We start from the raw sequence: 24,634 nt of genomic DNA on the forward strand, positions 1-24,634 counted from the left end.
TAATTTCAAACTCTTGATTTTCTTCCTATTGTTTGTTGTTTTTTTTTTTTCTTCCAGGGTGGTAAAGGAGGAGATCTCAGACGACAATGCAAAGCTCCCTTGCTTCAATGGAAGAGTGGTGTCCTGGGTATGTTGGCTCGTGTGTCTGTATGCATGTGGTGTTCGATACTGTGGGCACAGTAGCAGGGTAGTTAGTACATGGATCCTGGCTTTTGTCGTGAACTCAAATTACATGGAAGCAAAGGCTTAGTTTTTCATTATATCTGTAACATCCTGCTATTAAGTAATCTATTTTAAAAATGTGAGTGACATCCACAAAGGTGTGCAGGGCTGAAAAGGTGGTTTAAACATGAAATCTTTAATGTAGTAACATGTTGTGTTGTATCTTCTTTCCCACTGTTCTCTTCCTTACCTCCTAATGATTACTGAATCTGATGGAGGGCTCTGAAATACTGCTGTAAAACCTCCCAAAACAAGGTTAGACTTCTAAAAGCATTTGCTTGCTTACCTTTTGTTGAAACCAATAAGAGCCAAGCTCCAATCCTTGTTTAAAAAAAAAATGTAAAAATTTGCCCCACAACAATATAGCAGCCAGCTTGCTGGCAGTAGGAGAGTGGAAGCACGCTTTGGTCTGTGTTGCACAGTTAATAGTCAGAGTTCTGCCAAATCATTGAGTTTTAATACTGTCACTGAATAGCCAAAACAACTCATTCAAAACCAGCAAAACGTGATATTCTAGGGGACTTTGGTGATGTTATTTTAATTTCCATGTATCAGCATTGTGGTAGTGCCTAGAAGGTTTAAATGAGGTTTAAATCTCTAAGCTAACCATTATACATGCATTCAGTAAAAAGACACAGAAATTTATAGCCTTGGAAAAATAAGCAGGGCAGAGGAATTTGGGCTGTAAGTAATTTGTCCGGTTATAGAGGAAGTCACTGATCCAGCTGTTCATCCCAGTTACTGTGCTGCTCAGCAGATCACATCTCCCTTATTCTTTCTCTTGTCTGTTTTAAATGTGTGAATTTCTCCAGTATGCCATGATATTTCTTTGTCACCTAACTGTAGTTATTAATTACTATATCTGAAGTGTTACACAGCCCTTCGGGTTGCTTGCCATTTAATGAACGGGTGACCTGCACTCCGTGCTGAGCTGGGTGCTGAACAGCAGCATACAATCTGTGCTGTTGCTTTACTAGTTGGTTGCTTCTCCACACCCCTAGTTCTTCAGCCATGTTATGATCTACTTAATGGAGATGTAATAAATTCTGTTGCTCCCCAAGGTTACTGTGTGAAATACAGTAATTCCCACCTTCAGATTATGTTTGGGGCACAGCTAAACGCACAGATAAATTTGATGTTTGGCCATTTCATGAACATATTTCTCCACCTGGGCATAAGAGGTTTACCATTGTCAAGGTTGATTAAAGTGCTTGTGCACCTTTAGGCAGAAAAGAAGGCAGTAGCATTTTAGATCTTAACACCAAAAAAGCATTTGGGACATAGTCTATGATTTTAATATCCTCTTTCAAGCTGACCTTACCGTCTTGGATATCACAAACACAATAGAAGACAAATAGTTTCCCCAAAGCTCAAGTTTGACTCGAGTCAGAAATGTTTTGTTAAGGGCTTGGTTTCAACAAGTAATGCAAGTAAGATTAGAAATCATAGTGCCGTGGTGTGAGAACTCTGCTGAAGTAACTAGAAACATTGCCCAGTCTTTCAGCAGTGGATGTATGTTTGGATACATGTGTGCAATCTTCCTATTTCTGGTAGGATGAAGGTAAGCAAGAAACTAGTAGTAATTAGGTTTACAAGAGTTTTTTCCAACTGCACAGGACAACTGAGGCTACTTGGGATTCTCAGCTGGAATGAACTGACACGTCTCCATCTATTTCTCCAGTTCTATGCTGATCTTGGGAGTTTTGCTCACACATCTACAACCATTATCCCTAAAATATTTCAATCCCAGTCACTGAAGTTATACAGAATAAGGAAATCTGTCTGGGCCTTGCATATAATCGTGCTGGGTAGCTTAAAGTTTCTAAGTCTGGCTTCTTGTAGAGTGTGTGTACTTCCAGTGGTTTGTGCTGGAAGGGACTTTAAAGATCATCTAGTTCCAACCCCCTGCCATGGATCCAGTATCTGCTCCATGATCTTGCTGGGCACAGAGGTGAGACTGTAGTTCCCCGGGTCTTCCTTTTTTCTCTTTTTAGAAATGGGGGTATGTTTCCCCTTTTCCAGTCAGTGGGAACTTCACTAGACTGCCACAACTTGTCAAATATGATGGATAGTGGCTTAGTCCCTTCATCCACCAGTTCCCTCAGGTCCTGCGGATGCATCGCATCAGGTCCCATGGACTTGTGCACCTTTGGGTTCCTTAGATGGTCTCGAAATGAAATCCAGTATCTGCATGTGTGCATTCTATTATTGTGGAAGGAAAGTGTAATGTATCTTTTTAACATCAGTTTGATTGGGAGATCATTCTTAAGTAATGGTGCCTTGTGGTTTATGAAATACAGCCCCTGTTGGGTTCTAAGCAGCTGAAAATGTTGCTCATGTGAGGGCAAGGACTGGCAGATGCATTATGCTCAGCTGTATCATACAATATTGCCACTTCTTTCTGCTCTATTGATTGCTTTTAATTTTAAGACACTCAGACTCTGGCAGCTGTTTAGTCCCAACAGGTTCTTAGTATTAGGAAGCAAAGCACATAGGTTAAGCTCATGCATTAGAAGCTTAGTCCTCCTACACACCCAAATGTGTACAGAATATTAAGTGCTTATTCGATTTTGTATTAAAGTGAGGCCTTAAGAATTGGGATTCTCCCTTCAGTTCTCCCTTCAGTCTGTACTCTTGTAAAAGTTAGCTGTTTTGTCACTGGGAAATGCATTCTGAAGGAAAAGCTACTTTTTTTATGGTAGGACCTCCATACCTTGTTTTTGGCCTTTGTGCTCCAACCTTTTGACTCGGCAGCAATAGCTGAGCAATAACCAGTGTGACTTGCAAAGCTTTTTGTAGAACTTAGCCATGTATTTCCACCCTGCAGCGGGTGTTAGGCAGCTAAATGCCTTGGTTTGAAAATCAATGAGTGTTTCAAAGCAAAGTTGTGCTGATATAAACCTGCACTGCTGGGCAGCGCTCAAGGGAAAGAAATGAACACAACAGGGATCTGCCTACTTGCCTTCGCAAAGATCCCCGTGTGCTGTGCTCCGTGGAGGAGTAAATTGGTTGTCAGAAGAAGTCTTCATTCTCTAGAATAAAATCGCTGGCATTAGAGAATAAAATTAATGTTTAAACAAAGAAACAAACAGCCATGGTCTTTGAGAGCTGATGGTCCACCTAGAGTGCTGTGGGGGACAGCACAAGATTTTTTCTTAATGAGGCTATTGTCCTACATCCATTCTTGTGCAGGAACTGGATGTAGGATGGTGTTACCTTCTCCAAGTCATGGCTGAACATACGTGCCAATGGCCACTGGTGTGGTACGAGGTCCTTTTTTCTTTGAAGGGCTGGAGATGGCTGAAGGGCTGAATGCTGCTGAATGTGCTACTTTCAGGATACGCTTGAGCTGTGAATGTTGGTGGTGCTCTTTTTGTCTTCAGTCCAAGGATTACTGTGAGCTATAGCATGGTGTTCTGACAGTATGGGAATAGATTGTATAAAAAGGGATTTCGTGTGTAATTAACAAGCTGAAGAGAGCATCCCGAAAGCTTCAGATAAAAAAAGGCTATGAAAACTTCATTTTTGTTGCCATAACATGAGAGCAGCGCTGTTTTGAAAGCAAAGGGGTAGAAATGAATAGTAGCTCTTATCAGGAGAGCAAATTAATCCCGAGAACCTATTTCCTTCTCCTCAGTATGTAACATTTACACTGGATTTGCTCCTCAGTGTCACTCCCTCCCTGTTTCTTCCCCTTTCTCCCATGCTGCTGAACTGATAAATATTAACTCAGACAACAGGCGGATATTCCAGTTGCCTTCTGCATCCCTCAATGGGGTCTCTTCTTCCCAATGCATTCAGGAGCGTGGTAGTGTTTGTTTTTATCTGTGTAGTCTAGTTAAAGAATGTATCTTTTGCACTGGTGATTCAATACACCGATGATTCATTCTGAATGTGTGTTCACTATTCAGGCTCTTCTGTGCAGCAAAATATGACTCAGGTTGTTTCACCAAGGGCCAGCGTTCTTGGAGTTTAAGCAAAAACAAACCCCCAACCCCAAAATATTCCACATGAATAAGGATGTGGATTATTTCATTCCCCTTTACATCTCAATTCTTTAACCTCTTCCTTCTTCCCTCTCCCAACCAAAAACCCAAGGGCATTTGATCTCAGGTTGAGACCTGAATTCTTTTCCCAGCTTTTTAAATAATATGAAATATGAAAATATATGCCTTTTCTGTTTGCCAGCTGAAAAACAGGAGAATATAAACAACAGTAAGATCAGAACAAGAATGCATACATGTACACACATTAGAGTTAAATGTTATATTTTAATTCTGTGACTGTTACATTTTAATTTCAGAGAAGTGTTACAATTTCTGAAATGCATTTTCAGAATGAATTCAATTTATTGTGATTCCTGTTCCAGTATAGGTTGCTGGCTGCTTTCCAAATGTAGAAGGATACAGAATCCTTGCTGCAAGGATTTGTACCTAGTTTCAAATCTTCCCACCCATTCCTGTTTTTTACAGTACGGTTTTGCTTGTAGGCTGCAACCAAGACCAGTGTCTCTGCTCCCATCTTTCTCCTTGTGCCGTGCACTGTACATACACGTGTGTGGTGGGAGACACGGCTGCTGATCCAGACACCTCAATCTTGTATTTTTTTTGTATTTTCTTTTTCCACATTATAGGTGGGAACTGAGACACAGAAGTTTTTTATGTGGGTTTTTTCTTCCCCTTCATGTAGAAAGTCTTCTGCAGCAGATATTTCATAGTCTAATTACTTAATCTTAATATCTTCCTGTTGACTGTGAGCCAGCCATGGGCCTTTGCAGGAAAGAAGGTGGGCAGCATCCTGGGCTGTCAGGAAGGGCATTGCCAGCAGTTTGACAGAGGTGATCCTTCCCCTCGAGTCAGCACCAGCGAGGACACGGCTGAAGTGCAGCGTCTAGTTCTGGGCTCCCCAGAACAAGGGAGACCTGGACACCCTGGAGCAAGTCTGGCAAAGGGCCTTGGTGATGGTTTAGGGGCAAGGAGAAGCTGGCAGAGCTGGGACTGTTTAACCTCAAGAAGAGAAGACTTGGGAAGATCTTGTCAATGTGTATCAATACCTCGTGGGGGGAGTAAAGAAGACGGAGCCCGTCTCTTCTCAACAGCACTAGTGACAGGACAAGAGACAATAGGTACAAACTGAAATAAAGGAATTTCCATTCAAACATAAATAACCCTTTTTTTTACTCTGAGGCTGGTAAACCACAGCTTGCCCAGAGATGTGCAGTCTTGGAGATACCTAAAATCTGGCTGAATAAGGTCCTTAGCAACTTGCTCTAGCTGACCTTACTTTGAGCAGGGCAGGTGCACTAGACAATCTCCAGAGGTCCATTGCAATGTCAGCTATTCTGTGAATGGATTCACGGCTTTTTCTGTAGCTTTTCTGACACTTGCATCATCCTCTTTAACAGTAAGACTAAGGCAGTTTCTCATCCACCTTTAAAAGACAATATAAAGACAAATTTGATTTTCCCAAGTCAGAACACAATCCTTCCTTCATTTCTTATGTCTTTTCTTTAGGAGAAGGATGAGCTCAAGTTGCCTTTCGTCCTTAGGTGAAATAACATTAGTTCAATGATAAAAAGTGAAATAACTTTTCTTCTTAATGCCAACCCAGGAACTTAACACACAAGAATCAGTTGTGTCTGATCAGGTCTGAGTCAGTAGCCAAGTCTCTAATAGTGAGAATGGTGCTGTTGCAAAGATCTAAAAGCAAAATTTTGATGCGTGGCTTAAATTAATTGTTTCAGAGAATTAGTACTGTAGAGCCTTTTGTGAGTGCTCTACCAGCGTAGGCTCTTCACGGGCTCCGCTGCTCAGCAGCAAATGACATAATGCATTATAAACCCATTTATTCCAGCTGGGGTGGAGACAGTGAGCACAGGCTGGTGCAGGTAGTATGGGTAGATGCATTGCTTCAAAAGACTTGGACCCTTTCCTCCCTTCCCACCCATCAGCTTGTTTCCAAATGTATATGCATATGCCACTAGTCTGGATTCAGTTTATAGCTCTCTTCTCAGAGATCATATAGTGCATCTTTTGCAGATGATGTTGACAAGGGCTTCTGTTCACTCTGCTGAACAATCAGCTGAAACATCTGTGTCTGACCCGCATTACGAATTGCAAATTACTTTTTCCACACTAACAGCCATAAAATTGCTGTGCTTATCTGCCTCTATTTGCTGCTAATTACTGGAGGAGTTTTATGTAAATCTTACTGTAAGTTAATTGTTCACAGTTTCGAACCCTTTAATATCCTGTTCACTGGAATTTAACAGATAATTGCATACATATCTTTCAGGGCTAGCAAAGTTGGTTTTTACCTTTTGGAAAAACTGTACTTTGGGCAGGGCTATTTCCTTACCTAGTTTTTAACGTGATGGGCCTGAGCTTTCTTTGTCTCCCGCGCTATAAGATGTGCATCAGCTGGTAGCAGACAGCTTGGGATTCTTTCACAAAACCATCTGTGATAATTGTCGTCCTGGCTATCAATTGCTGCAGTGTCTATGTGTGTATTTCATACTGAGACGACATTTAAAGTTGGAACATGAAGTGCCCACGATATAGCTTAGCTGTCTCTTCCCCCACAACTCCCCTCTTGACTGATACAGTGGCTACTTTGAAGTTTACAAGATGACTGACATTTAGAAATTTGAGATTTTCATCTTTTTTAATAACATTTGAATCCTTCTATTTGTCATAGGTAGGAACTTTGATCTTGGTGTCATGTGCAGGACTGATTTCTGTCAGGGAAAACGTTCAAGGGAGGACCTGCAAGTCTTTAGTTTTTACTTACTTTTGCTGCCCTGGAAACTCAATGTACAGCTAGATTAATACTGAATTAGAATCACTGCTCCTAATTATCTATTTAAACCTCCTCCCCATCCCTTCTGTGTCCTGCTTGTTTTTCTCTTCCGCATCTTAGATCTTGTCCTTTTGATTTCAGGGTGGGTTTGGGGGGTGTTTTGTGTCTTTTCTTTAAGGACTAAATAATTTGGGATAGAGGGCTACTACTTACTAGATTCCTTTTCAGTGGTCGACCTTTAGGTTTTTCAACAACATAGAGACTAGCATTAATTGTATGGCAGAGTTCTTAATCTAGTAGTTATTACTGTAAATGCATTTACACAAACACATCTTCTGCAAGAAACAGAAGATATGTGTACCTGTTCTGCTAACACACACACACACAAAACACAGGGTACAATTTTTCTCCGGATAATTTGTTTTGAGTTCTTTGGGACTGCTTACCTGAGTGAAGTTATTAATGCATTTTTGTTTTTTCAGGTCCAGCTCCTTACTGGGCAATTTGAAAAAATAGCTTGTAGGGAAGAGAATATGTTACCTTGAGGCTTTTTGCAAAAGCTTAAAATGTTCTTCTATTCTCTTTGCACGGTCCAGGGACAGCCTCCCAGTGGCAGCCGGGAATATGGAAAGAATTGGCTTGTGGTTGCTGCCAGATTGGAGCCAGCGAGTGGCCTCTGCCAGCAGTTTGCACAAAGTCGGTTGGCTGTTATCTGTGTTTTTTAGGAAGGGTTTGCAACATCTGGGAACAATTCCCTGACTGGCTGCAGGGAATGTGCACTATTTCCTATTGGCTGGCAGTGATGTCATAGCCTTGTGTGAGCCTTTCTCTTTTTTTTTTTTTTTCTTTCTTCTCTATTATCTGGGTGCCAACAGATAATACTTGTCCTGTTTGTACATAAGCGTTTTAGAAACTGCATTTGCAATTGCAATTAAAATTGTTGGGTAGAACAGTTTAGTCTTCTACCATACAAGGCAAGGCAGGAGCTTCAGGACTGTTAAATGATCTTCAGCAAAGTGCATTGTTGCCTTTCGGCACAGGGCTGAGGCAGTGAATGAAAATCCACACAAGCAGCTTCTTGTTGATTTCTTATGTATAAAATGAACTGATTTCAGGACCTGTTTCTTCCCCCTTTTTTCCTGCTGGTGCTGGAGTGCTAGGGTCTCTATGAGAAAGAGATGGGGAAGAAGCAAACAAGTTAGTATGAAAGATGGAGGACTTGAAGAAAAAATGAAATAATGTGCTGAATGAGGAAGTTTCAAAGCTCTGGGACCTTATGGTCTTATCTTTGCTAAAGTAATGTTGAGTGGTTCTGGTCTGATATGCACAACAATTCTCAGATTTAATCCAAGTTTGAATTGAAAGATGCTGTCGTATTTCTGACTGTCATCAGCACCAGGTGGAGGAAAGGCCTGTAAGGAAATCTTACTTCCTTAGTCATGTGGCAGAAGTACCTGCTATCATTTGCAGAAGCATGGGGACACAACCCAGATCTCTGCATTGCTCTGATGTACACAGGTACCTGTTTTTAGCTGAAGTGAGGAATGTGTCAGAAAAAGTCACTAACCTGCTGAAAAAATCTGCAAGGGTGAGACATAGAAATAGGATTTTTTTTTTTTTTTTTTTTTTCTCCTGTTCTTACTCCACATGTTCTTCAAGAGGCAGGTAATCCTGTGTTTAAAGAGAATTTGCTGCAAAATGTCTCAGTGAAACTGAATTTGTTTCACAGCCAGCCTGCTATACTGCACCATAAACAAACACTTGAGATGCTTAACAGAATCTGGGAGTAATGTGAGATGTTGTATTTCATGAAGATACAATTCCTTCTCTAAATGATAGAAGGTGGCAGATGATAAAATCACTGATAGAACTGACAATTTTATTTTGAAACCCAGTCTGCATCTTTCTGTCTCTGAACACTGAAAAAGGTCACCCTTTACCTGGCAGCCACAGGTTTCTTAAAGTTGTTCCTTTTAGCCTATTACAGGTTCTGATTTCCAGGCTATATAAGCTTGATCCTGTATTCTTTGAGTATCTATGGTCCATGATTGGAGCAGACTCCAAACAAATGTACTGTAGTTTTCAGCAGGAAAAAGGGGGGAAGCCTAATCTACCCAGCATAGACAATTTCTCATTACTAAAATAAACATCATGTTCCTGATAGGCTTTTACAGGCCTTCTAGCACTGTTGCCTTTGACAGAATTCCTGGTGGAATAAAGAGCCTCATCAGTAAGTCCTTTTGTGCAATTGGTCCTGTGGGAGCAGCCTTCCTGTGGATAATGGGCCATGTCTCTGAAGCTTTGACTTGGGATTTGAGATGTCTGTGACTTTACAGGTAATAATTACTTTCAACTTGTAGATGAATGTGGCTGTTCTGAAGTTGCTGTCTAAAATACAAATGGCTCTTTTGGGGTATTTCTTCAGTTACTGTTAGCAGTCCCTCACCTCTCCCTGAGCTGAGAGAAATACCAAGAGCTCTCAGTAACAGTGAGAATTTAAATATTGTAGTTTTCATGCCGATAGACTAATAAATATTTAGCCAGAGGAGAATATGAGAGCAGAGTTTACCAGTGTTTGCTCTTTCCACTTCCCAAACTGGTTCCTGTTGTCTGGTGCCTTCAGCCATACTGTTGAACAGACCGCTTCCTTGAGCTGGCCTAGCACCTGTGTGAGTGTAAGATGTCTGCAGAGTGCTGAGCGCTATCGAAGGCAGTGCTTGCCGTAATTAAGTGAAAAGCATAAGCAAATGTGGTGTAGAGGAGAAAAAGGCAAATTGAGCTACAGAGAGGTGAAGCAATTGATCCAAGGACTTGCTGAATCAGTAGCAATAACGGGAAGAAAACAAGGCTCTCCTGCCACTGTAAAACGTTCCCTGGCCTGGTGTCACTGTTGGCTCCGACTGGGGAGCTTAAGTTTTGCTTGTGTTTGAGAGCCCAGCTATCATCCTATTAATTGCTCTTCCATCACTTGAATTTGCTTACAACATGCAGAATGGACTGGGGTGGTTTGCTTTTGTGCCTGTCCTAGGGCTTCAGCTTGGAAGCCTGGCTGCTGAAGTGAGCAGTGTCGACACAAACAGTGAAGCGAACGCTTATTTCTTCAAATGAGTTCCAAGAGGACTGTTTCTGGGCGGATGTCTAGCGATGCTGGGTAACCTCCTTCAGCACAGAAGGAAACATGCACTTTTTGTCAGCATGAATAGGCTGCGTGTTTTGTTACTGCAGCGTCGAGCAGCGGACTTGCGCAGCACGGGGGTGTTTGTACTGTCGTGAACGGGACGCGGCTGTGTGGGAATCACTGGGGGTATCAGAAGAACGTAAGAGTCTTTTCTAACGTACCAGGGTTGATATCCTTTCTCCACTTCTGGGAAAGATTTAGTAGTGAGCGTGATGGTAGGACCTCAGTTGAAAAAACAAACAGCATTCAGGGCGATGGAATGAACTGAATCAAGTTGCAATTAATTCCACACTTCTTTATTAACTTCTCCATGTGCACCACACAGAAGACATCCATGTTTCACAGTCCTTTGGGGTGGCACCCAACAGCTGTTTCACAGCCCACAGGCATGCTCTTGAACAGCGCACGCTGCCAACACAGTGCAAGTAAAGAAATGGATTAATGCTACTGCCAGTCAAAACGGCAGGGGAAGCTTGGTGGGTGAAATGTAATTATCAGGGCTGGCTTGTGGCCAGGGAGCTGGGGTTAACACTACTTTTCTCGCAGAAACACAGTGAGGAGTCTGTAATGCACCAGTCCAATACTGCATTATCATCCCCATTCAAAGTGATATAATCTTGGAGTGTTTTATTCCTACCGTAGGTTGTCAAAGGAAAGGACACAATTTATCTTAAAGCTGATAGGATAGTTAATGACTTACAGAGTGTTACTCGCTGTTGGAAGGAATGAGGAGCTCCTAGCTAGCACGGCAGAGCAGGGAGCAGCAATTCTCTATGCCCACATGTGTAGCCAGGGCAGTGACATGTGAATTCTGTCAACAAATGTACACCTCCACAGAATTCTGCCTCTTCTGCAGTCACCGGCAAACCCTCATCAAATTGAAGGCATTTTACGAGGTTCCTGGAAAAAGGTGGGGCTGCTAACTCACTGTGAAGCTCCAGCTGAGTGCAGTATTCCATTGTGTGAGGTGTTACACTGCCTTTCTGATCCTTTTGACATTTGGGAAAAATCAGCTAGACGGTGCAGTCATCTTGCTGCATGTGCCATCTTCTACTGCAGATTTTCTTTTCTAGCACAACAAATGTTTTTTGAATGCTCTTTTGTGGTGTTTTTGTTAATTCGGTCTACAGCGATCTATTTATATTCTAGTGCTCTTGAACACAGAGATCTGTACGTCACGAGTGAAAGCTTTGATGAAGGGTGAGTGCTGCACTTGTAACCAGACATAGATCTGGACAGTCTGTGTCTTGTTTTAACAACGGAATTGCTTCAAGCTCTCTTGCTTAAATCCCTGAAGTGAGATCCTCGTGCAGAAGCTCCCAGGTCCTGGTTATCATAAGAGTAAGATCATATTAAGGCAACCTGTTTAAACTGTTGCACTCTTGGTATATATTTATTTGTTTGTTTGTTTATTTATTATTCCTCAGTGGCAAAATTTCACCCTGAAGGACGTGTCTAAATGACAGAAAGTGTACTTTGTGTGGAAATGCCCAGGCCAGGCTACAACTAACAGTACAGCCAGTGCAGCGTGGGTCTTGGTTTGGGAAGGTAAACATGAGAAGTTCTGCACCAGCCACTGTGGTATCACGACTGTTGTACTTACGATTTACTACTTGAAATCTGAAAGATCTTTATCTAGGATTAAGAAGCTACTTGGAAACAGGAGATACTGCTAATATCTTTTCTTAATATATCTGGAGTTCACTGTATTGAGTAGTGAACTGATTCAGGTTTAAAGTGCTGTATTTCCTGAATGCAGCTGAAAGATTAGTATGGGTAATTTCTGCAGCCCTCTTCCCTTTATAATGGTAATGGCATAGTCTGAGGCTGTTTGTGACTCTAATCCCACTGAAGGTCAATAAGAAGCCGGTACCCAGTGCTTTATCCTTCAGGAAATCACAGCCCAGGGGCAATACTCACAGCGTTGCTTTGCTGCAGTGGATTTTGCTTCTGCTCAGCAGCTCTCCCGAGATGATCTGTACAGTGGGTTTGCCTTCATAATGGGTTCTGCGTTGCCAAGACTTCTTCCTCCAGGAGCAGGGAAATGCTAAAGAGCAAATATCCTGAAATATGGAAAGGATTTGTCTTGTTGGCTCACGTCTCTTTTCGCATCAAGATCATCTTTGAGACAGGTGTTGCCGTCAGCAGAAAGGCTTGAAGAAGGAACATGTTTTCCTGCTTTCAAATAATTCAGACAAGGTGCTTATTTGCATAGTTTGATACAGTTTAGAATGCGAAGGGTGAGGGGATGTATAGATCTTGCCTACACCCAGGTTTTGGGTTCTTTTCTTTTTCCTCCTTTTTATCCCTTGGTTTGATTTTGTTAGTGAAGGCACTTGCACAGAGGTTCCTCAGGCGATGAGCCAGGCTCAGAGACATTCTTGCATCTCCATAATGCCAACATGCTTTCTAAACATCTCCTGCTAACTTCCCCACCTGAAAGAAAGAAACCTTAATTATCAAGTTATTAGGAAAGCTCGTGTTATTTTTCCCTTCAGTGTTTCCTCTGTTGCTCTTGCTTTGGTGATAAGAGTTTGAATAATGCAGCTGACTCCGTGTGGTGCTGCAGAACTGTTTTGTCTTCAGGCAGTTCCTTTTTGACAGTCTGTGTGTCTTTGCCTTCTCCTATTTATGGTATATGCTCCTAGGAGTAATACACTGCATCCTGAATGCAGTCCCCTCCTATCCTGTTGCCTCTCCTTCTCCATCCCCTTCTTTAACAGCTAGCATCTATCTGATGATTATAGTAGAGTTAGTCCTTGATAAATTAACCAGTTATAGTTGGAATCTCTTACACAGGGCTAGTTCTTCCACAGCTAAAAATGGAGGGAAGCTGAGATCTTGTTGCCTCTTAGTGAAATAATCTATATCGTTATTTGAGCATTTATTTAATTAAAGACTTTATAATCACATTGTTTAAAGAGACTCAGCAAAGTGATTAGATGGCTCAGGGGACTGGTAATAGGATATAAACCTTTTCACCTCTAGGTCACTAGTTCAAGTCTAACTTCTGTTGGTAGTGGCCAGAAAGTGCTGTGTGTGGTCAGTGGACTGATGAAATATATAGATTGTTTTTAGCTTCTTTTCTGATTGGGTGGGTTTTTTTTTCCCCCATTCTTACAAAAACATTACAAATATAGTAAGGAAAGTATGGAACTAGATGAGGATGTTCGAAGTCTGAATTAGCTTTCGAGGTTGCTATAGACCTTTCTGTGTGAGGCTGAGCAAGTTGCTTCATTTTGCCTCGAGTTGTTCTCAATACGGTGGTATTGGCAGTGCTGCCTCCCTGCCTTTTTCTTGATCTTGTCTGTCTGAAGCACAGGCAGTCCTTGGTGGGCTTTGTCTGGGTAGGATGCCCAGCTTAATGGGAGACTAATTTTTGTGCAGACATTAAAATACTAACCAAGTCTTTCAGTTGGTGGCATTCTGGTTTTGTTTTGGGCAAAACCTCTCATGTTGGTCATCTGCCTTCCTGCTTTGAATAGGAGAGGACTGGAATCTCTTTCTGCACCGTTATGCTTTTTAGTAAAAAATAACCACATAATCTATCAGGTGAAGTTGAATTAGAACTGGAACTGCTAGTTGGGAATCACCATGTTCTGTTTGCAGAGATAAATTAAAAGGAATCTTGGATCAGTGCCCATTGTTTGTTTTTCTACGGTGGTGCTTTACCCAGTGTATGGTGGTTCTACCCTAGGATTTCAGTTGCATTTAGGCATATTAATTATTTTAATCTCAGTTGTGCAAAATCGCTAGTATCCTGCCTTTCTGGGTTAGGAAACTGAGGCACAAATGCTGATTTTGTTATAAAAGATTTATTGAATCATTGTTAGAGAAGGGACATGATCTGTCTCGTTTCTGGGTGTGCACTTCAGCCAGGAACTTTTTCCAGCACTAATAAGATTTAAAAAAAAAAAAATCAATGTGGAAAACCGGTTTCACTTAGATGTACAAAAGGATCCTTTAACACAAAGCATCTCTGTCTTTTTTTTTTTTATTAATTTTTAAAAAAAATACAGGAAAGTAGATACTAGCCTGGTAGATAAGTGGATAGAATCAGATCTTAGTTAAATGTAAGATCCTCTGTCAAGCAGTGTATTACAATGAGCTACAAACCAGGAGTGTGGGGACAGGCAGAGAGACTCATTCTTCTTTCTCTTGTCTGTTTACCTGCTGGTTAAAAATGTCACACTAGGCATACTGAACGGAGATAGTCTTTCTGTCCTGAATTTATTGGAAGTAAGATTGAGTATCGTAAGCCTCCTGTGTGCCATGACCACGCCTGTGATCCATTATCCAGGAGCATTCCTATTAATGATTGAGGATGTTGATAGGAAATAGAAATAATACACGCCAGCATTTACACCCTGCCTTGTAACGGGACTGGAATATATAATAATTCCCAAACACAGCAGGCTGTGTATAATGCTTGGTGTTTGTAATGAGAAGATTGATTGTTGCAGCGTATCTTCAGTTACCTATTTCCATGGGAGTGCTGTGTTAGGTGCTCTGCAGCCCTTCCTTCTACCCTGGTTGACAGGTTGCCAGGCACCTTCAGCTTCCAGGAATGTAAATGTCGGTGTCACAGAATCCCAGAATCATCTCCATTGGAAAAGCCCTTGAAGCTCCTCCAGTCCAACCATGAACCTCACCCTGACCGTTCCCAACTCCACCAGATCCCTCAGCGCTGGGTCAACCCGACTCTTCAACCCCTCCAGGGATGGGGACTCCCCCCCTGCCCTGGGCAGCCCATTCCAACGCCCAACAACCCCTTCTGCAAAGAAATACTTCCTAAGAGCCAGTCTGACCCTGCCCTGGCGCAGCTTGAGGCCATTCCCTCTTGTCCTGGCGCTTGTTCCTTGGCTCAAGAGACTCATCCCCCCTCTCTGCACCCTCCTTTCAGGGAGTTGTAGAGGGCGATGAGGTCTCCCCTCAGCCTCCTCTTCTCCAGACTAATTTTGGAGGAGAGAAGTTTTGAAGGTGATAGTTGAAACAGTGTAGTTTTATAAAAGTTTTCAGGTCGTTATGAATTACAGAAGAGTGCACACTGCATATCCTGGTGTTCATGGCATGATTGGAAAATGATGTTTCCTATCTGCATCTCTGCATTAAGGGAACATTAAGAGGCAAAGTGGATACAAGAGACACAACTATGGTGAATATCAGGAATCTGGTTCTCCTCCTAAAGTATATGGCTGTTGAGATTTAGTGGATTTTAGTTTTAATTCAGACTCCTAATAGGGATGGTGGCAACTCAGATTTGGTGATTGGTCCAGACAGACTGTGAATTTTCAGGGGTTTTGAAGGTCTTTGTATAAGAAGTTATACCACGTTTGGGCTGTCAATCTGTCAAATTTCAGCTTTTGCTTTTTATTTTTGTCATGGCAAAACCAGACTGAGAGTGTAGCCTTACAGTGTGTGTGCATTTTGCAAGGAATGCTGACAACTTGCATGCTTAGGCAACTCAGAGAAATGCTGTAATGACAAGTTGCAAGAAAAAGTGCACTCCCTGCCTGGTGTGCTTGTTTGTTCAGAGCTGAGAAAAATTCTGTGGCACTTACAAGAATTTTGTGTATATTCCAGCTGATGATGTTCTCATGTTGAGATTGAACATAACCTGATTTTGTGGAAGTTTGGCAGGGATCCATGCAACTGGACACTAAGCACTTCCTTTCCTCTAGTTTCTCTTAGATCTCACAGAATATTTAGCAAAGCAGTGGCTGAACACCTTATGTTGGAGTGGAGAAACCTGTACAAGTGTATGTAATTCTCTTCTTTCTGTTGACAGCTGGTCCTGGCTGAAAGCTCCCACTCTGACACAGGCTCCCAGTGCACCGAGAGCCACACAGACCTTCCGCCACCCATTGAGAGAACAGGCGGCATTGGAGACTCCCGGCCTCCATCATTCCAGTAAGAGCAAGTTGTCTTTTTTTTTTTTTATTTTAAACCAAAAAATGCAATTCCTGTCTGTTTCTTCCCCACATTTCTCCCTGCTGCTGCCAACGAGCTATTTATTGTTATTGTTAGAAAAATAATATACTTATTAGAACAGAGGAATTAAAAGGGGAATGGGAAGAAAAAACACCTGTCATTGTTAGAATGAAACATATATCCTATATATCTCATTTTAAAACTCACTGTGGAAGAGTTAAGTAGCAAGTGAGCCCAAAATACTTTTCATAGTGTACGGATGACAACTTTTTATTACTGTGTTATGTATAATTCAGAGCCAGCAGAACACTGATATCAAGAGCAAAATTTTCCATAAGGAAAAATGCCTCCTCCATGTGCGGGGAGAGGCCAGCAGCTTGAACTGCGTATAGCCAGATGGGGAGTCATCTGATTTAATGGTAGCCTTGTTATTTCCTGCTACGTGTGCACAGCCAATGTATATCCTTAGAATACCTTCATTTTCAGGGAGGCCTGCTGAATTTCCACAAGGAGGATTTAAAGCAGGACCTCGTTCTAGCTGTGATCTTAGTCTATGCTTGGAGAAGGAAACGTGGTCTTGATTTGCCCGCTGTCATGTGTTTCCATTGCTTTCTGGGATATCTATTGCCTGGAAGAGCCCTTAGTGTTGTGTATGAGCCTTTTACAGATAAATGCCTTCTAGAGGGGATAAGAAATCTTGGGGAATACTAACCCTGCCTGTCTGTGTGTGTCTTGCAAGGGCTTTACTGCCCTCGTGTGTTTATGAATTGCTTTATGTTGGCCGGGAGAGGCCTGTGTGGGTGCAGTCACATGACCTGCAAATATAACTAGTTCTTTGTCTTCCGGAACTATACCTACACGTAATAGCTGCAAGATCAAACTTTATTTTAAAAAATAATTACATTGTAAGTTAGGCACAAGTCTGTGTTTGTGGAACCGCTCACTGCTGATAACTGTATGTAGTCAGACTGATGAAATTTAAGCTGTGTTGCTGATGCACCTGCTGTCTTCCATGGAGATCTAAAAATCTTGTCTGTATCTTCATGCCACCAGTCAGCACAGTGCTGCAAGTGATGCTGTCTTCATATCACAGAGCAAATGTGGGAATCCTCAAGGGGTGACATAACTTACACAGGTCAAGCTGAGTCAGGAGCAGCAACATGGGAGGTCATGCTTCCAGGCTTGTGTTCTCAGTCCTAGATAAACCACCTTCTCTCTCCCTCACCCCTTTTTTCTTTCTTGTTTTAAACTGCAGTAGTGGGGAGGTCTTCTGGACTAAAACTTGTTCTACTTTAATGCTTTCTTTGGTTCTTCTCTTCACAATGGAATGTCTTAACGTTTTGCAGTGGTTTTTGCTGTTGTGTTTTATTTTTTTGATCCAGAAGAGAGCCTAATGATGACCTAAGTTTATTTCTGTCACACAGGGCAGAGTATCTCACTCAGTTATTCTGCATGAAGCCCTTAATTCGGTTTCGCTATTAGAATTTCAGTTTAAAACACACCCACTCTGGGTTTAAAGATTCCAAGTGATTAAGAATCCACTGTATTTTGAAATTATTTGTTTCACTTGGATAGACTAAGTAAGTTGAGCTGCTCAAGTCTTTCATTGTAAACTGTGGCTTCCAGAGCTTGACTCATGACTGTAGTTCTCTTCTGACCACTTACAATTCTCCAGCAATTTTTGAAAATGATGTTTCTTGGATTTTGGCATGGTGCTTCCACAATAGTGTGTTCGGTGCCATTTCTGCATGCTGTCTCCTTGAATAGTATTTCCATTTGAGTAGTGCAACGCTGCAACTTTCACAACTGTAACTTCAGGATTGCTGTATACCCATATATTACCTTCCCTTCTCTACGTTCTTGGTTCCTAAATCCCTGAGATTTTTTAAAATGCTATTCAAACTACCAGAGATCTGTCATCTCCTGTCTTCCTTCTTCAGTGTTGATTGGGGCCTTATTTATATAAGAAGCCCCAACTGAGCTAGGTGTTGTGTAATTGTGCAAACAGAAATGTTGCTGGACAACAAAGAATACAAGAAATAGATGAAGCAGACAGGTCAGCAGGCAATACCATCCAAGGGAACGAGATCCTTATCAGAGGTGAAGTGGTAACCTCGGCTGGCTGCCTGACAGCAGTGATATTTTGCTTCATCATTGATTAAATCCAAAGAAAACATACTTTTCCCTCCTTGATGAGAGTTCTGAAGTTCATCCTGTATTTCATGCTCCACTGCTTCTGTTTAGTGGTTGCCAAATCCACGTTCAGCTGAATGGGTGAGGCTGCTCCTAGTTTACTGCTGGAGGTGCATGAGTTAAGAATAGTGACCTCTGAGCTACCTTTCTTACACAGCTCTTGGGTACACGCACTGAAAATTGAATTGAATTTAACTGGCTCAGCAATGAGAGAGGAAACAAGCCAGCTGTGAGGTTCCTTTTGCAGTCTTTGTTAGGGTCTAAACCACCTTTTTAGCCTGGGAAGTGATTTAGAAGTGGAAAGGATGAGCAGTAGTCACTAGATGGTGCTGCTGAGATGTTCGAGAGCCTCACAGGGTGACCTTAGAACTGTCACCCTCTTTCCCTTTTCAGTTGTACTGGACAGAAACAAGAAACGCAGATGTACTGGTGACAGCACTTAAATATATACTTGCATTGTGATAGCTTCATTAGGGCTTAAAATGTCCAGTCAAATGTTTTCTTGAATAAGAACCTCGATTTCCTAATCTGCGTGGTGGGCATGTCAGTACATTTCATTAATGCAGAGAAAACGTGTGGGTGTGCAGAAGGCTCTTCAGCAGTCCTCTGAAATGTAACGCTATACAGATGTGCTTACACATACACCAGTTCTGGGTCCAGCTTCCACAGAAGCCCATGGGGCCAGTTGGTTAGATCGTTGGTGGTTTAATTCCCTGTGTAAGATGTGCCTGGCAGTGTACTCCAGCCTCATGGAATTCCAGGAGAGATACAGTAATGACTCTGATGCTTTGCTGTACGTACAGTGATGGCCATTCTGCACTCTGTGTGTGTAAGTAGGATGTGTCAGGCAGAAACAGCAGGTGCAAAGGGCAGATGTGAATTGGGACTCCTTTCTAAGTGGGTGCTATTTATGGGACAGAGAGGAAAAGTATGATCAGTAATGTTCTAAGGGAAATCTTTCACAGCAGAGCATTAGCTCATGTCCGATCATGCACTATTATATTTTCAGGGGCTTTAGATCAGTTTCCACAATTTAGTCCATTAAAATGATCTATGGTCTTTGCCAGCACTCCCAAGAGGCTTTTCTTCTTTCCTTCTATATGAGCACTTCAAGGTACCTTATAAAATGTAAGAATAGCAGAGAGACATAGAACAGATTGAGCCTGAGGAGAAAACTAAATAGCTAAGCTAGTTCTGGTCAGCAGGAGAAAAGAGAGCATCTCCATCTTCCCCTTTGCTCCAGCCAATTCTGCTTTAACATGACTGATTTTTTTTTTCCTCAGCAGAGATCTTGAAACAGATGGTTGCAGATCAGCGGGCTTAGGTATTCATATTCAGTGTTCTGTCCTACAGCCACTGCTCTTGGTTAGCACTTGCCTTGTCTATTGGAGTTAGAAGTGAAAGCCAGTCTGGTTTACATGAACTGAGAAATGGCCCTTCCTTGGTGCCTGGAAGTTCAAGAGATGGAACTGTCATTGCTATTTGTTTCGATTCATCCCAGAAAGTGGCCCTAAACCATGGGGACAATTCTCTGTTGCCTCTTTGAAACCTTTTGTTCTGGCTAATTGTAGTAGTGAGAAAGTGACTCTCCGTAGAGCCCTCACAAAAGCAGAGTGGAAGAAATCTGACCACTGAGATCGTCATCAAGATCCTTCTGCTTTTTGCCCAAAGCTCACTTGCTCATAATGGTCTTTCACTGGGACTTGTAGATTAATATTGTGCTGGCACATCTGTGTAGCTTTCAAACAGTTGAGAACATGAAGAAAGGACCTGGGGTCTATTTGTACGTTTCACAGACATGCACATAATTATTTTGAGCTTTGCTGTGACTTGCAAAACTTCAGCCTTCAAGGTCAGCGCTCGGTATTGAAAGTGGTCACAGTGAGCTATAGCTTCTGCCCTTTGGCTGTCAGCATGCTGCATATCTGGCTTGGGTATTGTCAGGAAAACAAACCTGTTCAGGGTGAACAAGCACTTAAGGAAGTGAGCTGAAACACTGGGTTTAGTTTAAAAAAAAAAAAAATATTTATTGGGCTGTTGTAGAAAAGGCAACTTAATTCACAGGCTTGAGAATAAGCCCCCGATAGAGCATGTTGTCTGTTGGCATTACGAGAGGAGCTCGTACATACACGTATATATTTCTTGGATCTGTGATCTTCAGAATGAGCATGGGAGGGTTTGAGAGATGCCTGGGAACTTGGGCTGTTTTGGAGGTGGAGAGGAGTGTTAGGGTCAAACAAGTTTTGCTCTTGCAAAAACCAGTGTTCTCTGGTCTTGTGTAGGGCAGGTACGCTGCGAATGTGTGATATTAAAGCTGTCATGATGGGACTGTGCTGAACTCCCATTTCCTTTGCAAGTGTGTTAGCAGCTAAAGCTGTCTTGTACTTAGTCGTCATCTCAGCGCGTGCTAAAATGATCCCTTTTCTTAGCACATCAGTAGGCTTCTTTTCCTATGGAAATGTCATGCAACGGTCTTGTGGCAGCTTTTTCACTGTCATGCTGATACTACTTGTGTAACAGGGCACTGATACTGAACTGTCTTTTCACCCTTCGGGTAGTTTTGGGGTGAGCGGAGCAGCCTGGGGGAGCTTGCAGTGCTGCAGCAAGACTGCAGCTAATCTGTGTAATAGTTTTCTGGCTTCTAAACCAACATGCTCACAACTGCAACTGTTTTTATCTAAAAGAAAAAAAGAGATGACTCCACTGTTTCTTCCTATTTGTTCTCTAACAGCCCAAATGCTGCCAGCAGCCGGGATGGCCTGGACAATGAAACAGGAACAGAGTCAGTTATTAGCCACCGGCGAGACAGACATCGACGGAGAAATAGAGAAGGGCATGAGGACGGTGAGTCCTATTTATTTTTTCCCCTTTTTCATTTAGAAAGAACAATTTTTCTTATAATCTTTCAGAGCAACAACTACTTTTACATGAATACAGCAGAAGAGAAGCATGTCTGCCTTCTTGCGTGCTTTCAGGGACTTATTATTTTAATGGAATAATTTGATAATTGCTTTGAAACTCTTTGAAGCTCAGTGTTTTCTAAGAGATCTGGACGACCTACAGTAAAGTGGCAGAGAGATTATTTTTGATGATATACAGAACTTTCTGTAGTATTAGAAGATGATTAGCTTGGAGAGGTATAACGACACGCAATGCTGAGCTCCATATTGTCATGGCTGGGCTGCCTCCATTATTCAAGTTTGCTCATTTAAAGGTAGAACACGTTGTTTGTATGATGTGTTGGGAGTTTGCAGTGTAGACAGTATTTTAGCATTGCAAGGTCTGAGCCAAAATCCTCTGAAATAATTTCTGTTGATTTCTCTAGGCTTGGATCAGCAGTTGTGTTTTATGCTGGTATAGCTATAGCACATTGGCTCTGAAGATCTTTTTTTATACATAAATATACCCAAAGTACACTTATAAACTACAGAACTTCATCTCTTGCCTCTAGTCTGTGTACATCAAAGTAAGCGTGTTTTTCTTCATTTGTTGCCAGACAAGAATTTCCAGGCTTAATTAAGAATTAATAGGTGCCACCCATTGAGTTTAAAATGGTCCAGAATATGGAATACTTGGGCCCAAGAGATGCCATCACAGGCTTTATTCACAGCTCCACCCACTAAAGTATTTGTCTCCAGTTAGAAAACCCTCAGTCATATATATACTGTGGGTTAGAAGCAGGTGTCTTTCTGTTCATTTAACCCTTCCAACTTGTGACTGACTCAGAGTGACTGAAAATTACTCAGTGGGTGGAGCAGAGAGCTGTCGTTGCACGATTCTGGCTGCAGATTCCTTTGAGAAATCACAGAAAGAGGCAGAATCTTCTAACAGCGTGTTAAACGGTGATTTGTTTTTAACATTAAACTAGTACCAATGCATGTTTTGCCATGGACTTTTGTGGTAAAAGAGCCGGTTGTTGAATGGCTGGTCTCGGACCAGGACCATAGTCTCGACTGCTCATATGGTAATGCTTGAGCACAGGAGTTTCTGCCTTCTGGTGGTCTGAAACTAGTTCGCACTTTTCCCTTTAGACAGAAATGGGATAAAATTTCCTCCTTCTCCTGTCAGTCTAGGCTGTGGTCAAGCAAGAACATATCACTCAGTAGCGCAAATGTTACCTGTTCTCAAAACAATGTATGAGCAAGAGGTGAGTTTTGTCAACGTGCATAAACCAAGGACAACTGTTGAATCATTTTGGTCTCATGAAATATATTGTTTAATGTCCATAGTGTTTCTGTGGTCATAATAATATTTTATTTAAAAACCCCAAACCACCAGTGTGTTATTTTCAGTTGAAAGCATGTCTCCAAAATGCAGAGTTCAGCACTATATCATGAACTGCCACTTAAAAAGATTAAAAGAAGTGAAATACCCTTATCCTGGAGAAGGAGTCTAAGGCCTCTACCTAGTAACAACAGCCACACATTAGTAGAGTCATTCTTTTGAGTCTTTACGTTGTCTTTGTCTGGAGCACAGTTGGATGTAAAATGGGGGAGCGGTCATAGGAAAAGGGGGACGAAGGTGGAGGAAGGGCAGCAAGGTTGTGACACCTGGTTCACAGCTATTTCAGGGGCAGAAGCTCTGTGCTCACCTGTCATTATGAAAATAAATCCTCCTTTCCCTGCAGAAAGAAGGAAATGCAGTTAAAGCGTTTGATCTTGCGCTGTAGAGACTTGTTTAAATAATACCAAAATTACAGCTCTAGTAGTTCAGAGAGAGCCAGGATGAGGGATTTTCACTGGAGCACTGCATTACTCATAGGTTTGTTCCATAGGTATTATTATGCAGAGTAGCTAAGATATATGTACAGTACTGCCAGCTCACCAAGCTGTACAGGAACATGCACCATGTAGTGTTTGTAACTGCGTGAGCTCCTGATTGGTATAAAATGAATGACAAAGAATTACCACGCTGACAATGAGGATATCCCTGGATATTCTGCAAAGGGAAAGAAGTACTCGTTCCACAAGAAAAAACGAACAATGCATTACAGCCTTCATTTCAAACAAGGTGAAGTGAGAAATAGTGCTGTTGAGCCATTTGGGAACTGCAGAGATGTAGACACATTGAGCTAAAACCTGTACAGGTCAAGCAAGCTTATCCCACTGATCCCTGATCACTGTGGAACTGAGAGGTCCAGCAGAATGAGGTTCTCATTCTGACTTGGGAAAACCCCAGGGCAGGGAACAGCAGAGAAGCAAAACAAAGATCTGTCGGGAGTGTAGGTAAAATGAAAATGTCCCCAAGTAAATGTAAGTACAGAAGCAGAATTCTAACTGTGAGCTGTGCAGAAAAATCTCTCTCCTGTCAGCCTGGTGTTTGGGGACCATTCCTGTTTTCAGAGCACGACACAAGCTTCGTTTTAAGCTGGCCACTAGTTTTCACTTCAGTGCCTTCCAGCCCCCCACTGCACAGCTTCATCATGAATAGGTGAGAATTTCATCTTAATCTCCCAAATGGATTTAGGTTTTATCTTTTAGAAAGATTGAAATGATACTCAGTAATGAGCTGTGTAGGCACCATTAGTTGTAGACAACCTTTTACTCCTTCTCATTAAGGGTTAGACCCATGAACCTATCTTTGCTGCCCAGTCATTCTACGTAGCAGTGGAATCCTTAAAGCATAATCTTCCCTGTCTTTCTTAAACCACAGGTTTTAATTCATAAAAAGACCAGTTTAATGGTCAAATAAAAAAAAAGTTCTTGCACAGACCAATTATTGGGAGTAATGGTGTGAGAAAGGGGTAAGAATGAGTTGGCAGGAAGCCGAAGGGTTCAGCATTTTTGTGTGTCTGTGCATGTGTATGAATTAAAAAATGTTTATTGCCGGCTTGTTTCCTCTTTGTTTTGCAGTGACAGCTATTCAAAATGCTCGAAGGGCAAAGTATTATATGGAGAGCTCAGAACAGACAGATGCTTTGCCCTGAAAAGCTGATAGTGGAAACATCTGAGACAAAAGCTGGCAGGAAAAACAGGCATGGGAAAAAGGGAGTTCTTTCTGCCTACTGTTGATATTAGGAAAAAACCCAACTTTTAGAACTCCTTAAAGAGTTAAAGCAGTTTCTTTTGTCATTTCTGTCCCGTTCTCCATTTTACTTCGCACAAATTGTTTCCTAATTGTACAACAGACTGGAGAACTTTGTCAGCTAGTTCAGTCTGACAGCCTGTGCCTGAACTGCAGCAGGTTTCTTAGAGGCATTCAGTTTTGATCTGAAGAGTCTAGGTGATGGTAAACTAACCCAATTCTCCAATGCTGGTAATTAAAAGTGTGGTATCGTGGGCAGATTGATCACAAATGCTAGCCTGATGCTTT

General features: G+C 41.9%; 1 protein-coding gene across 7 annotated transcripts in view; it reads left to right on the forward strand.

The window, feature by feature from the left end:
* The window catches only part of DVL1 (dishevelled segment polarity protein 1), a 104,960-nt gene that overhangs the window by 38,593 nt on the left and 41,733 nt on the right, over positions 1 to 24,634 (forward strand). For all 7 annotated transcript variants that reach the window (XR_012632041.1, XR_012632042.1, XM_074892843.1 and 4 more), the window contains exons 2-4: positions 58 to 127; positions 15,987 to 16,108; positions 21,054 to 21,166. Coding sequence is in view for 5 of the 7 variants with exons in the window: in XM_074892843.1 (XP_074748944.1) it covers positions 58 to 127; positions 15,987 to 16,108; positions 21,054 to 21,166 (305 nt within the window). In the remaining 2 variants the exon portion in view is untranslated. The remainder of the gene's footprint in view (positions 1 to 57; positions 128 to 15,986; positions 16,109 to 21,053; positions 21,167 to 24,634) is intronic.

The sequence above is a fragment of the Strix uralensis genome, chromosome 23 (genome assembly GCF_047716275.1).
Source record: "Strix uralensis isolate ZFMK-TIS-50842 chromosome 23, bStrUra1, whole genome shotgun sequence".
In the NCBI taxonomy this organism is placed as follows: Eukaryota; Metazoa; Chordata; class Aves; order Strigiformes; family Strigidae; genus Strix; species Strix uralensis.